Source organism: Canis lupus, chromosome 1 (assembly GCF_003254725.2).
Source record: "Canis lupus dingo isolate Sandy chromosome 1, ASM325472v2, whole genome shotgun sequence".
NCBI classification, from domain to species: Eukaryota; Metazoa; Chordata; class Mammalia; order Carnivora; family Canidae; genus Canis; species Canis lupus.
This window is the reverse complement of record NC_064243.1, coordinates 53,408,768-53,422,753: the sequence shown is the minus strand read 5'-3', so window position 1 is coordinate 53,422,753 and position 13,986 is coordinate 53,408,768. Positions and strand designations below refer to the sequence as shown.

Below are 13,986 nucleotides of genomic sequence, written 5' to 3'. Positions count from 1 at the left end.
TGATGCAGACGTGGCTGGGAGATTGGGTTCCACTGAAGCATGGGGGGCTGGGGCAGTGCTTTGTGTAAGCAAGTTAGGTAGTGAGTGTCCAGGCTGCACTGATTCCTGCAAGTGGTCCTGTGCTTGTGCTGAGTACTGGCAAAGGAAATGGTGCCTGCCAGTTCCTTTGTTCTCAGAGGGATCTCTCTGTGAATGCTTCCTTTCTGGGACACACTCCAAAAGGAGCAAATAGCCTCCCCACTGTGTGCACCAGGTGCTCTTCAGATTTCTGTTTCCAAGCTGTATGTCTGTGAACTGTTTCCCCTGCCTTCCCTCTTAAAGCAGCCTCAATGTCTTCGGGGGTCTCCCTGAGGCAAGCACACTGACCGTTAAAACTCTAGGCTTTACATCCCACTAGTTGCAAGAACTCAGGACATTCAGCCCCTCTTGTTTTCTAAGCCAATTGATATGGGGATTTGTGTTCCCTGTGTGGGATCCCTTATGTGCTGTTCTGCTCTCACCCTTCTTTGTGACTGTGGCTCCCTCCCCACCACATTGGCCACCATCCGTTTCTCTCTCAAATAATGTCTCCATATTACTACCTTCCTCAATGTGGACTCTTGTCTACCTTTAGTTGTTTTTCCAGCCTTCAGGTCAGTTTCTGGGGTATTTAGGGATTTGATAATTAACTAGTTTTATTTGAGGGATGAGGTGAGCCTGGGGCCCTCCTACTCCATTGCCATCTTCCTCATCTCTGATTTACTCCTTAATGCAAACATATACATACATGTGCAAAGTTTCCTTGTTCTGAGCTTTTCATGCCGCAGAAAAGTAAGTTTTTGTTTGATAGGAATAAGCAAAGGCTCCAGTTGGGGGTCTACCTGGTGTTCCTTAGTTTTTGAGGTTCAGTCCATAAAGAACATACATGCCTTTATCCTGATCAAATAATCAGCATGAAAAGTGCCCTGGCCAGCAGGGCATCAGATCCTTCTTTCTGTTTCTGGAAATCTGGCAGCCCATCACCTAATAAAGCACAGATCTTTGTGTCTCTACATTTGAATCTAGCATTGCTTTATATCCATGTAGAATAATAAAATTAAATGTTTTCTCACCAATTTAGAAATAATTGTGGTGCTTATGATGATATACTTGGAGCACTTTATTCAGCATTTCTTTTTCCCTACACAAACCCACAGTGAAACCCCTATGACTTTTTAATTTTCTTAAGAAAATAAAGTCTTAAAAATGTAAAAACAATATTTTACCCAAATCTTTACATGACATAGTTGTCCCTCCTTCAATATTTGCCCCTCCCTTTCATCCTTCGATTTACCCATTTTACCTATAATTTCTATTTAGACTCAGGATATCTTGGATACACTATAATAGCGAAAAAGGAAAATGTTCATCCTTCCTGTGTGTGTCTTACCCATTATGGCCTTGTCTTTCCTAGACTTTGCTAGCTAATGCCAAGGGGCTGGAGAGGAGGTCCGTGAAGACAGCAGATGTCAACCAGGCCAGGGAGGAGCTGAGGGTGATTGTGACAGCCACCAAAGAAGCCCTGGAGCATAATGACAAGTGAGAGTTAACAATCTGATTGGATTTATGTTGGGATTATACTATTTTACAATATATCAGGACCATGTGACAACATTTTTTTCTGCATTGTTGGGTGAGGCATGCTGCCCTTACTAATACCATATCATCTTTCCTGTCTCACTAGCCATCATATCTGTGACTGGGAAATTCAATGAAATCTGGTGTCTGTAGCGGGGGAAGGTGGGTTGGGATGGTTTCTGAAGGAATATCATCTTTGGTGGTCCCCTGGGGACCTACTGATAGGTGACTGCTGCAATGTCAAGACACCTTTCATGAATGGTCTTATTATTTTTTTAACTTAAAAAACTTTTAACTTTTCTGTGCAGACTTTCAGATGAAATCGCAAGATGATAGGGCATATGTTTTATAGAGGATTTAAAAAAATATTGAAGCAAAGCCAACATACTCAAAATATCATCAAGAAAACAAAACATGAAACAAAAACCAAAAAACAAAACCATGCCTTCAATATAAGTGGAAGACAAAAAGCATCCAAACTTCAAAATGTTTGAGAATAGAAAAATACACATCAAATGCCAGTGAGCATGGAAGCAAGGAACCAATGCTGAAGTGATAATGATATGGTGGGAAAAGGTTTAAAAGGAAGTGATCAGCATACTTTAGAATTGTGCATTGAAGGGAGAAAGATGCAAGGGAAGGGAATTTAGAATCCCATAAAAGAAGAAAATTGAAGAGCAGATGACCCTTCCACTACTGTTCTTTCTTTCCTCCAAAAAAAGTTATCTAATAAAAAATCAAAATAAAACACCCTAAAACAACAAAAAAATACTTTGCTATTATGACAAAAAATAAGTCATCTTGATTTAGGATCCTCACACACTACTTAACCTACTCTCCCTACCCACAAAAAAATGCAGAGGTGCAAATGATCTCTGCACAAACAACTATATATATATAGTATAAAATGAAGACCCACACAATTTAGCTATTTAGGAGAAGTAAACTGTACCCCAGCACTCTAAACTTAATTAAATATTCTCAAAAGAGTATTTCTAGCTATGAAAATGACCTTGAGTTAGAAATGTAAACACTAAGCACAGCTATCAACTCAATAAAAAGGAAGATGTGAAGCAAGATTTGATCACTGAGGAAAGATAGCTGAAAAAGTCAAAATTATGTCTTATACAGATGAAATTATGACATGTTCCAGGAGGGATAGTCATGAGTGATGACACAATAAGGAGCATTAGAGATAAACAAGTCAGAGAATGAAAATAAGATAACAAAAAAGAATAAAATAGTTGGAGAAAAACTGGTTGAAGTGGAAGACAAGCAAAGAAGATCCAATTTACACATAATTAAAGTCTCAGAAGAAGAAGAAAAAGCAATGGAATAGAACATAATATTTAAAACTATAAAACACTTAACATTTCTGAAAACTAAATGCCCCAAATCTACATATTGATAAGGCTGCTGCCATTATTATTAATTCATTTAATCTTAATTTATTAAAATTGGGGGTCATAATACTTTACTCTTTCTTTTCATCTCTGATAAAATGAGCTAATGTATATGAAGCTATTTAACCATGAGGCCCCTATAGACAGGTAGCATTGACTCATTTGTGGCGTTGATGTTTTTAACCAAATCACAGGATTTCTCTGTATGAGCAGAGCATATTAGACTCCCCCTTTTTGTTACCCCTCTAAATGTATTAGAAGTAAGACAATTGGCTTAGTTGAGCTTTTTTTTTAAGATGTTATTTATTCATGAGAGACACACAGAGAGAGGCAGAGACAGAGGCAGAGAGAGAATCAGGCTCTTCACAGGGAGCTTGATGAGGGACTTGATCCCGAGACCCCAGGATCATGCCCTGAGCAGAAGACAGATGCTCAACCACTGAGCCACCCAAGCATACCAATTTAGTTTTTTGTTTGTTTGTTTTTAACTAGGGAGAGAATACAAAGAGACTACAAATGTTTTCATTTCCCTTTAAAAAAATTTCTTATATTTTATTTTTAGTGTAAATAGTAGGGTTTGTGAATTGTATCTCTGGGGAGAAATCATAAGGTACAGGGAATGTGTAGTCTGCATTCTAGCCCAGTGACATGCCTCTACTGCCCTCATCTGTTGTTCATCTCAGAGTGTAAATGAGAGTTTTTTTGCCTCCTTGCTTTGTAGAAATTCAAGTAACAAAATAATATCCATAAACACTATAGGAAATCATTTATTTTATGTTAACCAGCTTCTTCAACTAGTGGTTTATGCAATCTCGGTAAGAAAGTATTCTTTTGTTTATTTAATTTGACTGATTTAGGCTTTCACCTTATATAGAGTTTCAAATTACCTTTTTTGATAGAAACTGAAATAACTTTTTATTTCTTAATTTTTAAGAAAGACTTGTGGAGTAAACTAGACAGAAGAAGAAAGGTATGAATGGAATTCTGATATTTTACTGTTTTTTTTTTATTTTATTTTTATTGCCAAACCGTAGACTCAGAAGTGAACTAGAGATGGAGCACACATTGTTGCAATCTGCTAAGGAAAAGTCAGGCAAGTAATTGTGTGATGTTTTTCTGACCTCTGGATGAAGAATCTTGATGTCTTCATCTATGATTTATGGCGTCCTGCTATTATTTGTTTGAAAGGATTTCTTTCAGAGATCTTGTTAAATTGTATTCATTTATATTTTTTCCATCAAATTCTTTAGGAATACAGCAAGTTTTCATTTAATCTGAAGTGGTTTAAATGAAATACTTTAAAGGTGCAGGAAACAGTTCATCTCTTCAATAGATCCTGTCAGCGTGGAGATTATTACTCTAGTTTCTGTTGCTTTGAGCCCCTTTGTTTTTTTCAGTTTCTCTGGAATGAGATACAACATGTACATGACTTCATTCTCCTCTAAGATGTTTGTGGATTTTAGTGGAACATTGAATTCAGTCAAGACCTCATGTAGAAAGAATTATGTCAAGTTTTGATCACCACATTTGGAATAGATTTTAAGAAATTGACCAAATGAGAAAAATATGGGGACAGTTCCCATGAGGGTGCTGTGGACACTGCTCAGTGCTCCACATGGGACTGGACTAGAGTTTGAAGAGCTGTGGCCTCGTGAGATTTCCTGGGTAACAGCAATGAAGACAATCCATTCTGGATTCCAGAATCTTTGCATCTCTTTTCCCAGTTCAAAGAAGTTTCCTAGGCTGTCCAGGTTTGTGATGTCCTCTGTCTCACTGACACATCCTCTGTCTGGTTCAGCCCCACTCCTATGGTGTGCTGATGGTGGCGGGCTGCCAGAGGTGGACACGTCTCCCTGGCAGGCCAGTTGGCTGGTGGTTCACCCAGACTGCCAGCTTCGTTATTTCAACTGTTAGTCTCAGCTGCCTGCCTCTTAAGTTGGGATAATGATGATACTTCCCTCTCAGGTATGCTATGAGGATGATATTTAAGAACCCATGGAAAGTAGGATCAGGGAGCCTGGCTCAGAAAAGTGGTACTGCCCATTCCTCCTTCTCATCATTGTTGCTTGTGTGAAATACAGTACATTTATGAATACTTATGCAATAGCTAAATATTAAATTATTTTAAAATTAGATACACAATTTAGAATATAAGTAACCAAAATAAGGTCAGTTAAGTATCTTGCTTAAAGATACTATACTGCTTAAAGATCTATACTGTTAATGCAATGATTCAGCCAAATGCTGTTTTTCCTCCAAGTTTGTTAATATTAACTCAGGCTAGAATCACTACCCCTTGCCCCCACTCTCAGCAGCATTTAGGATATACTCACAGATCTAACCTGTTTTAAGTTCTTAGCAGAACTTGGCCTCAAAGGTTCTTGCTGGGGCCCTTTGCTTCCTTCTTCTTCTTTTAAAAAGATTTTATTTATTCATGAGAGACACAGAGAAAGAGAGAGGCAGAGATATAGGCAGAGGGAGAAGCAGCTCCCTGTAGGGAACCCGATGTGGGATCCGATCCCGGGACTCCAGGATGATTCATGCCCTAGGCCGAAGGCAGGCAGGTGCTAAACTGCTGAGCCACACAGGCATCCCCTTTTGTTTCCTTCTGTCACTTCTTTCCTTCCTGCGAGCATCACCTGTGTGCTCTACCTTTCTTATGGCCTGAGTCCTGGCCTCTTCTTTGTCCTGATCTGGCCCAGTGCTTGTCTTCTGACCCCTTCTCAGAGCTTACAGGGTGGTTGTGTCCATCCTTCTCCCGCACCCACGTCGCTTATTCTTGGGTTCCTCTTACTGAAAAGTCATGGATGGTACTCTAGCTCATTGTTTCCTGTTTCCTTGCTGTCTCCTTACAGGCTCACCATTTTTTCTTTTCTTTTTTTTTTAAATTTGAGTATAAATGACACACAAAGTTACATTAATTTCAGGTGTACAACTTGGTGATTTGACAAATTTATGCCTGATGCAATGCTCACCATAAGGGTAGCTACCACCTGTCCTAGGCCATCGCTATTATAGTATCATTGGTTGTAATCCGTATGCTTTTCATTCCTAGGACTTACTCGTTCTGTAGCTGGAGGCCCATTCACTCATTTTGTCCCATCCCTCCACCTCCTTCCCTCCGGTGACCATCAGTTTGTTTTCTGTAGTTGTAGGTCTGATTCTGCTTTTTGTTATTGTTTCTTTTTTTTTTTTTTGTGAGATTCCATTTATGAATGGAATCATACTGTATTTGTCCCATTTTTCTTTTAAATTCAAGGGCTTCATTGTTATCTACTAACAGGATAAAATGGCAGTGATAAAAAATAATAAGAGGATGTTACTAATTTCTAGAACTGTAGTAAATGTTTCTTAATAGTTGGTTCTAGCTGTTTCTGCTATTGAAGAAATCTGGTGGCTTGTGTCCATCCTCCTTCATTCTTTTCCTAAAGTTTTCTCATATAGGAGCCTCTCCTCCAATCGTATTTTCTGTGGAACTTCCTCCTGGTACTGCAGTCTTCCTCTTTAATAGAAAAGGGGTAACAACAGTTGGGTCATTGGAGTGGCCTTATATTCCTTTTTGCTTCTATATCCACAGTTAATTGTTGAAGGTTAAAACTATCAGCTTAGGTTAAGGTGGGATCAGACTGTAGTTTCTGTTGGTGTAGAAGTTTAACTCTGGTTGTTTCTGCCTGCTTGCTTAGTTCATGGTGTATTTGCTTATTCCCCCAAATTTCAAAACTCATCTTCAAAGTTTTCTTTTCTTCCAAATTTGGCAAGTTTGAGTGATGGCAGTTGCTTCTGCATTGTTTACTATATGCAGGTAAGTATTATTACTCGAATTGACTTTTTTCCTATTCAAAAAAAGAGTAGTCATTCTTCCTCAAGAAATTGTCCTATCATTGTAGTCAAAATCTATTTGTGCTGTTTGAATATTAGGTTCCCTCAGCAGTGACTTATTCTCAATGTCTCCATTTCCTTTCTGAATCCTTAAATATTGACATTCATTGGAGCCCAGCATGTCTTTGGTTCAATGAACACATCTTTGATTCCAAATCTCTTCCCTGCCCAAATCTCTTTTTTAGGCTTGAGATCCATATATCCAGCTGTCTAGTTAGCATGGCCTCTTGGGTATCTCATAGGTGCCTCAATTCAACAGGTCCATGATTAAACTCTCTGTTTCAATGAATGGTATCACATGGAGGTCAAGTTAGAAAGCCTGTGACAGAAATCTTTCTATTTCCACCCTATCAATCACTTCAACACAGCTCGTAGCTAGTGGCCCATGTGGGATTCGAACCCAGCTCTCTTACCTCTCTGCTGCATTGAACTCATTTCTTTCCTACCACATCTGTTCCTAGTTGTAGCAGGGCTGAAACCTAAGGGTTATTTTGATATTACTTGTCCTCTACATCTGGATACAGTTACCAAGCTCTCCTTGTTTCCATTCCTTAAATCATTTTTGTATCTCTCCACTTCTCTTTATGCCACAGGTATTATCCTGACCTGATCTTATTTGAATGATTGTAATGGTTTTCTGACTGGTCATCCTTTTCCAGCTTCAGCCTTTCTCATCCACTTTTGGTACTGTAGATAGAGTGATCATTGTGTGATTGTATTTATCCTTAAAAGCTTCAAAAGCTTTTATTTCCTAGCATAGGTTATAAGACCTTTTCAGATCTTCCCCTGCTTCCTTTCTGATATTCATTGATGTCACTTCCTGGCCTTCAATATCCGCACCCTACTGCATAACTTTTTTTTTTTTTTACTGAAATGTGCCAAATTTTTCTCTTCTGCCCCTCATTACCCCCTTCCACTTGTCTAACTCCTTTTTCATCCTTTGGGTCTCAACTTCACCACACTTCTACAAAGTAGTCCTTGCACTGTCCCCACACTGTTAGGTGCTCAAACTGGGCACTCAATAAATACTTATTGATTATATAAATGAATTAGGGGAGGAATATCCCCATTCTTGGATCAGATAATTTTTATTGATGTGCTTGGAGCTCGAGTTTCATTATGTTTTATAGTTGTGTAAAACACATAATACTGTTAATAATGTATAATACTATTAATAAGAGATGACATATTAAACAGTAGTATTTTGCTTTTAAAAATATTTCTAGAATCATATAAGAAAGATGTAATGGATGAGGATTGCCTTACTCTTATTGAGAAGGTTGAAAAGAAGAGGTGTGAAATACTTAGTAAATGGGATGAAATTCAAGCTCTTGAAAGAGAAATTAAAACAACTTTGATTCATACTGAAATTTCACATATTGCTGAAAATAGGAATAAAAGCATGGAGGTATGTAATTTATTTGTTTGAATGTTTATATTTGTTCTTTTGCTTGAAGATGTTGGCAAACACATGAAACAATTTCATTTTGCAGTTGGGTAAACAATAATGGAAAATTGGTTCAAATATATTTTCATTATAAAACATTTGTAACAAATGATTAGAATAATTAAGAGATCTAGCTAAAATAACAAAAATAAAGGTGATAAAAATTCTGTAGAGTTTTGTTAAGGTTCAAATTGTATCTCTTTCAGGGCAATTGATGTCTCTTAAAGTTTAACAATTTTGTTCTGTTTTTAAAGATTATATTTATTTATTCATGAAAGACACATAGAAAGAGGCAGAGACATAGGTGGAGGGAGAAGCAGACTCCCTGTGGGGAGCCTGATAGGGAATGGATCCTGGGACCCCAGGATCACAACCTGAGCCAAAGGCAGACAGTCAACCACTGAGCACCCAGGAGCCCCAAGTTTAACAATTTTGTATTGAAAATGCTTGTTGTAAAAGGAATGACAGACATCATTTAGTATTTAATATATGTACTAATTAGCTTGAGCTGAAACTCAGAGAATTTTAGTAACCTGCCCAAAATAACACAGTTTACAGATGGCAAAGTTGGGATTCAAGCTTAATTCTTTTGGTGCTCCAAAGCCCTTACAATTTTCATCGTGTCACATTGAAACCACATAGTTAGATTTTCAGTGAATTGTACAATTATGTTAGAAGACAGAAATTCATTACTACCATTGAAAGGAGAGTCAGCTACCTTAAAAGTAGTTTTTAACAATTATTACTAACCAAATTTTTTATGAACAATATGATATAGGTTGTAGTCTATATTTTGAAATGTTATGCTGCCCTACTTTTTATAGGTTATAATCTAATTCTTATTTGTGCAGAATCTGACTCAGTGTTACACTTAGTTATAGAGTTTATAAGAGATGTGCGATTATTCTTTTTCTCATGGTTATATAGTTACATATATTTTCCCAGGACTATCTTTTTTCAATATATTTTTTAAAAGCAGAATTATAAAGTGTATAGGAAGGTGGCAGTGGTTTAAACTTGTTTTAACTTCTCTTTCTCTTTTAAAATAATATGTTCAGATTTCCTTCTGTGTTTTTTTTTGTGTACAGTCTGTTCTTTTTTAACTGAAATAATGATCTGAGAATGAACACTAATCTACAGTTGAAATTTTGAAAACTGAAAATAATATGGTATAACTTTAAATCTCATGAGCATGATATAAACTTTTCTTTTAAAATTAAAACCTCTTCAAGTGGATTTAATCTAAGAAATAGAAAATCCCTATAAGGGTTTCATATCATTAATTTATATTCATTTAACTATTTTTTATACCCTTAGCTCAAATCAAATACTGGAAGGTACCAATAGAATTGTATTTATTATCTTATGAAGTAATTGATTTCTGGTTTTGGATGTGAAATATGTCATTTCTAACCAGAATAAAAAATAACTAAATATATCAAGAATTTACAATGTCCCAGATACTACTGTGAACATTTAAAAAATATTTCAGATAATTCCCAACAACCCTAAGAGATAGGTATTATAGTATTATAATAGTATTATAGCTATTGTTATATATTATTAGCCCTCTTTTTCAGATAAGGAAACCACAGCACAGTTGTGCTAAGTAACTTAATTAAACTCATAGTGACAAAGCAGTAGAATTAGGATTAAAACCCCACTTAGGTGCTTACTTATACACTATCCAGCCTCACTGATATAATTGTGAATACTTTTCAATATGTTGAATATCTGAAAGAGCAAGTCTTAATGGCCGTCATTATTTTGCTCATAATTATCTTGGAGATTCTCATTCACAGTATTAAACAATTTTTCAAGGTTCCGTAATAATAGTCTTAGTATTTTGATTGTGTTTACAATGAATTTATAGATTAATTTGGGAAGAAATTATAGCTTCACAGTATTAACACTCTCATCATGGATCATTTTATATTTATTTATTTGTATGCATTGGTCTTTTTTATGTTTGTTATTTTAACATTATGGCATCTGTTACTATTGTTAATGGAAACCTCAAAAACATTTTACATTACAATTTATAATCAGTTATTGTTGGTATATATGTGATTTATTGATATTTGTTTTATTTTTTAGATTTGTTTACTTGAGACAGAGAGTGAATGAGCACAGTAGGGAGGGGCAGAGGGAGAGAGAATCTCAGGCAGATTCCATGCTGAGCATAGAGCCTGACACAGGGTTTGATCCCACAACCTTGAGATCATGCCCTGAGCTGAAATCAAGGGTTGATCACTTACCTCACCCAGGTGCCCCAATGTTTGTATTTTTATATTGTATCCAGTCACTTTAACAAATTCTGTTATAAGTTTATGAAAATTGAGGAACTGCTCTAGAATTTCCCTAAAATTCTCTAGGTTTTTCTAATATCAATCCTTATCTCCTCTAGTTTTTGACCTAGAAGGCAAGGATTTTTCTGTCTTTAACACATGTCCTTCATGAGTGTGTTCATGCTTTGTTTATTCATTTTTTAAAAAGATTTTATTTATTTATTTGACAGAGAGAGAGTGCAAGTGCACAACTAGGTAGAGTGGCAGGCTGAGGGAGAGGGAGAAGTAAGCTCCTCCTGAGCAGAGAGTTTGGTGTGGTGCTTGATTCCAGGACTCTGGGATCATGACCTGAGCTGAAGACAGATGCTTAACTGATTGAGCCACCCAGGCATCCCTATTCATCTGTTTTTAAATGGTGTGCTATTGAGTACTTTTGAAATTAGAATAACACCATTTACATAATACTTATTGCTCCCTAAGTGGAGAGAAGTATTTAACAAATATTCTTTTTTTTTATTTAACAAATATTCTTAACTAAATATCTTACTTTTGAAACCATTTCTTCTCCAGACTGAAGCTATAAAATTGGAAACAGAAAATAGAATTTTAAAGACGAAAATACATGTAAGTTTTTGTGAATTAATGTTTTTCAATAGAAATATTTTCTTTAGTGATGTGTGATTCTTGTACTGTGTCATTATCTTTCTAAATGATAACTTTCTGTAGTGGTAGGAATATCTCACTATGCAGACATTAGCTTAAAACTGTACAGATATAAGCAAATAGTGAAAAAATAAATATTCTTTCTTAATAGTTGAATATGCTCATCAGAATTGACCATTCTGACCATTGACCATTCATAAGACCACATGTCTTATTTGGTAGCAAGGAATATGATGAACTGATTCCTCTAATGACTTTCAGGATATTCCTCCAGAATACATACTAACAATTTGCTGCTTAAAAGATTATAATTCTGGTTCAATTAGATATGTATATCCCTCTGTATATATTAGGGATAAATATGTATATCCCTCTGTACTATATTATATATAGTATAAATTATTATGTTATTCCTGATTCCAAAAGTGAATATTCCATTTTGGTTCAATATTATTATCATATAAGATCGGTATCATGCCATTATACATGACCAAATGATTTTTGATTCTTGGTAGGTTATTGAAAGCCATGTGAAACAGAGCATAGAGAAGAGTAAGTTGAGTGAGGAAGAGCAGCAGTAAGTATTGATCCCATAATAAGAGAAGTGGGACAATCTCATGCTATTCTCAAAGCCATCCACTCAAATCTAAGTTAGACTAGACTGTAATTCTGAAATATTTATATTCATGAGTGTTAATTTTAAATATATATGTTACATCCTTGCCTGTGCTCAAGAATGCTTAGCCCACAATTTAAATTTCAATCACTGTCTATTACTTAACAATATAGAAATAAATTCTTTGGAAAGAACTGAGGAATTGAGGGTACATTCTCATGGGCAGGGATCAGGAAGGTGGGGAGGCATGTGACTGTGGTGGCTTTCTTTTCTGAAACTATATGGCTTTTAGTGGCATTGAATTTTCAAAGAATCAGAGTAATACATGCATTACTCTGATAATTTTAATTAAAAAATGAAATGGCTGATTTACATTATTTATTACATAAATTTAGCTTTATATAGTTACTTTCTTAGAATTGATTCTACAGTTCAAATTTCAGGATTGATAAGTCTGAGAGCAACAGAAAACCATTGATGGTTTAAGCATGAAAAGTGCTGATTCTTAACAACAGTAAAAAAACATTTAGTTGTAGGTGGCCTAGGTTCAATGATAATATCAAGGAAGCAATGTTCTTTTGCCTTCTTTCTCTGTATTTCTTGAGTATGGAGGCCTCCAGGCCTCCATATGGCTGGCTATCTTCAGGCAGGCATCTACATCCCGTAGAAGAATAAAAGGGAAAGGCAAGGACAAAAGGCAAAGAGCTCATCATGAGACTTTTCTTTTCTTTTCTTTTCTTTTTTTAAGATTATTTATGTATTTATTCATGAGAGACACAGAGACAGAAAGAGAGGCAAAGACACAGGCAGAGGGAGAAAAACAGGCTCCAGGCAGGGAACCCTACGTGGGACTCGATTCAGGGTCTCCAGGATCATGCCCCAGACTAAAGGCTGCACTAAACCGCTGAGCCACGGGGCTGCCCTCATGAGACTTTTCTGTCTTATTTAGAAGGGGAAGCACTTCCCTGGGACTTCCACCCCTCTGTCATTGCCCAGCACCATATCCCAAAACCATCCTTAGCTGCAAAGGAGTCTAGGAAATAGCACACTCTACTTTCCAGCTTACATGGTAGAGAAAGTCAGGGGAGAAAGGTGTTAGCATGGTTGCTGAGTGAACCACACAGGTGGATTACATTACGTTGAGTGTCCTCAAAGGAGTGACATAGAATTACAAATACAAAATTGAGAAGGCTCCTTCCACAGTTTTGAGAATGAGACTTAATGGACCTAAAATTTAAATATCATTATGTCCAAGGCAAATCTACATCTGCTGCCACATTATAATTAGTCTGAAAAATACTGCAGGTGATTGTGCCCATATATAGGGAAAATCTTTGCTACATTCAAGGCCAAAGTGCTACAAGAAATCCTTTAAAATGAAAGCAGAGGATTACAAAGTCTTGCTTTTTGTTTTTGTGTAAATATATCCTAGAATATTTGTTTTAAAATTTTATTATATGCTTAAGGTACTTTTGTCTAATATATTGTGTTCATTTTTTGTGTTTAAGGAAACTTTGGAATTTCATTAAAGAATTTATAAACGTAAAGGAAACAAACAATACCTCTCAAGTGACTGGAAAATGACCTATGAAAATTCACAGCCACCATGTACATAGGATGAATATTTGCAGATGTATAAATTAATGAAGATACATCTCAGTTTTTCAGTTTTAATCTCTAATAAAGTTAACATAGTATGTGTAACCTACTCAAGTTATTGGAATAAATACATGTATGCATCTGATTAGTTTTACTTTTGTATACATATTCATAACTATAGAGGTTCTTAGAGTATATTCTGCTTTAATTCAATAATTTTCTCCAAGGAAAAATACCTTTTAAAAGAGATTTTATTTATTTAGTTGACAGAGAGAGAATGAGAGCACAAGAAGGGGCAGAGGCAGAGGGAGAAGCAGACTCTCTGTGAGCAGGGAGCCTGATGCGGGACTTGATCCCAGGATCATGGGATCATGGCCTGAGCAGAAAGCAGATGCTTAACAGACTGAGCCACCCAGGTGCCCCAAAGAAAAATATTTTCAATTATTTGATAGGAATGAGAAATTCAGCACTGCTACAATACAGATCAAATATGTT

The 13,986-nt window shown here is 36.2% G+C and overlaps 1 protein-coding gene across 3 annotated transcripts in view; it reads left to right on the top strand.

Moving 5' to 3' along the window:
* The window catches only part of C1H6orf118 (chromosome 1 C6orf118 homolog), a 29,598-nt gene extending 15,962 nt beyond the window's left edge, over positions 1-13,636 (top strand). For all 3 annotated transcript variants that reach the window (XM_049114282.1, XM_025422711.2, XM_049114280.1), the window contains exons 5-10: positions 1,433-1,557; positions 4,034-4,092; positions 8,105-8,286; positions 11,184-11,237; positions 11,792-11,853; positions 13,401-13,636. In XM_049114282.1, coding sequence (XP_048970239.1) covers positions 1,433-1,557; positions 4,034-4,092; positions 8,105-8,286; positions 11,184-11,237; positions 11,792-11,853; positions 13,401-13,476 — 558 coding nt within the window. In that variant the 3' untranslated portion in view covers positions 13,477-13,636. The remainder of the gene's footprint in view (positions 1-1,432; positions 1,558-4,033; positions 4,093-8,104; positions 8,287-11,183; positions 11,238-11,791; positions 11,854-13,400) is intronic.
* Positions 13,637-13,986: the final 350 nt, after the last annotated feature.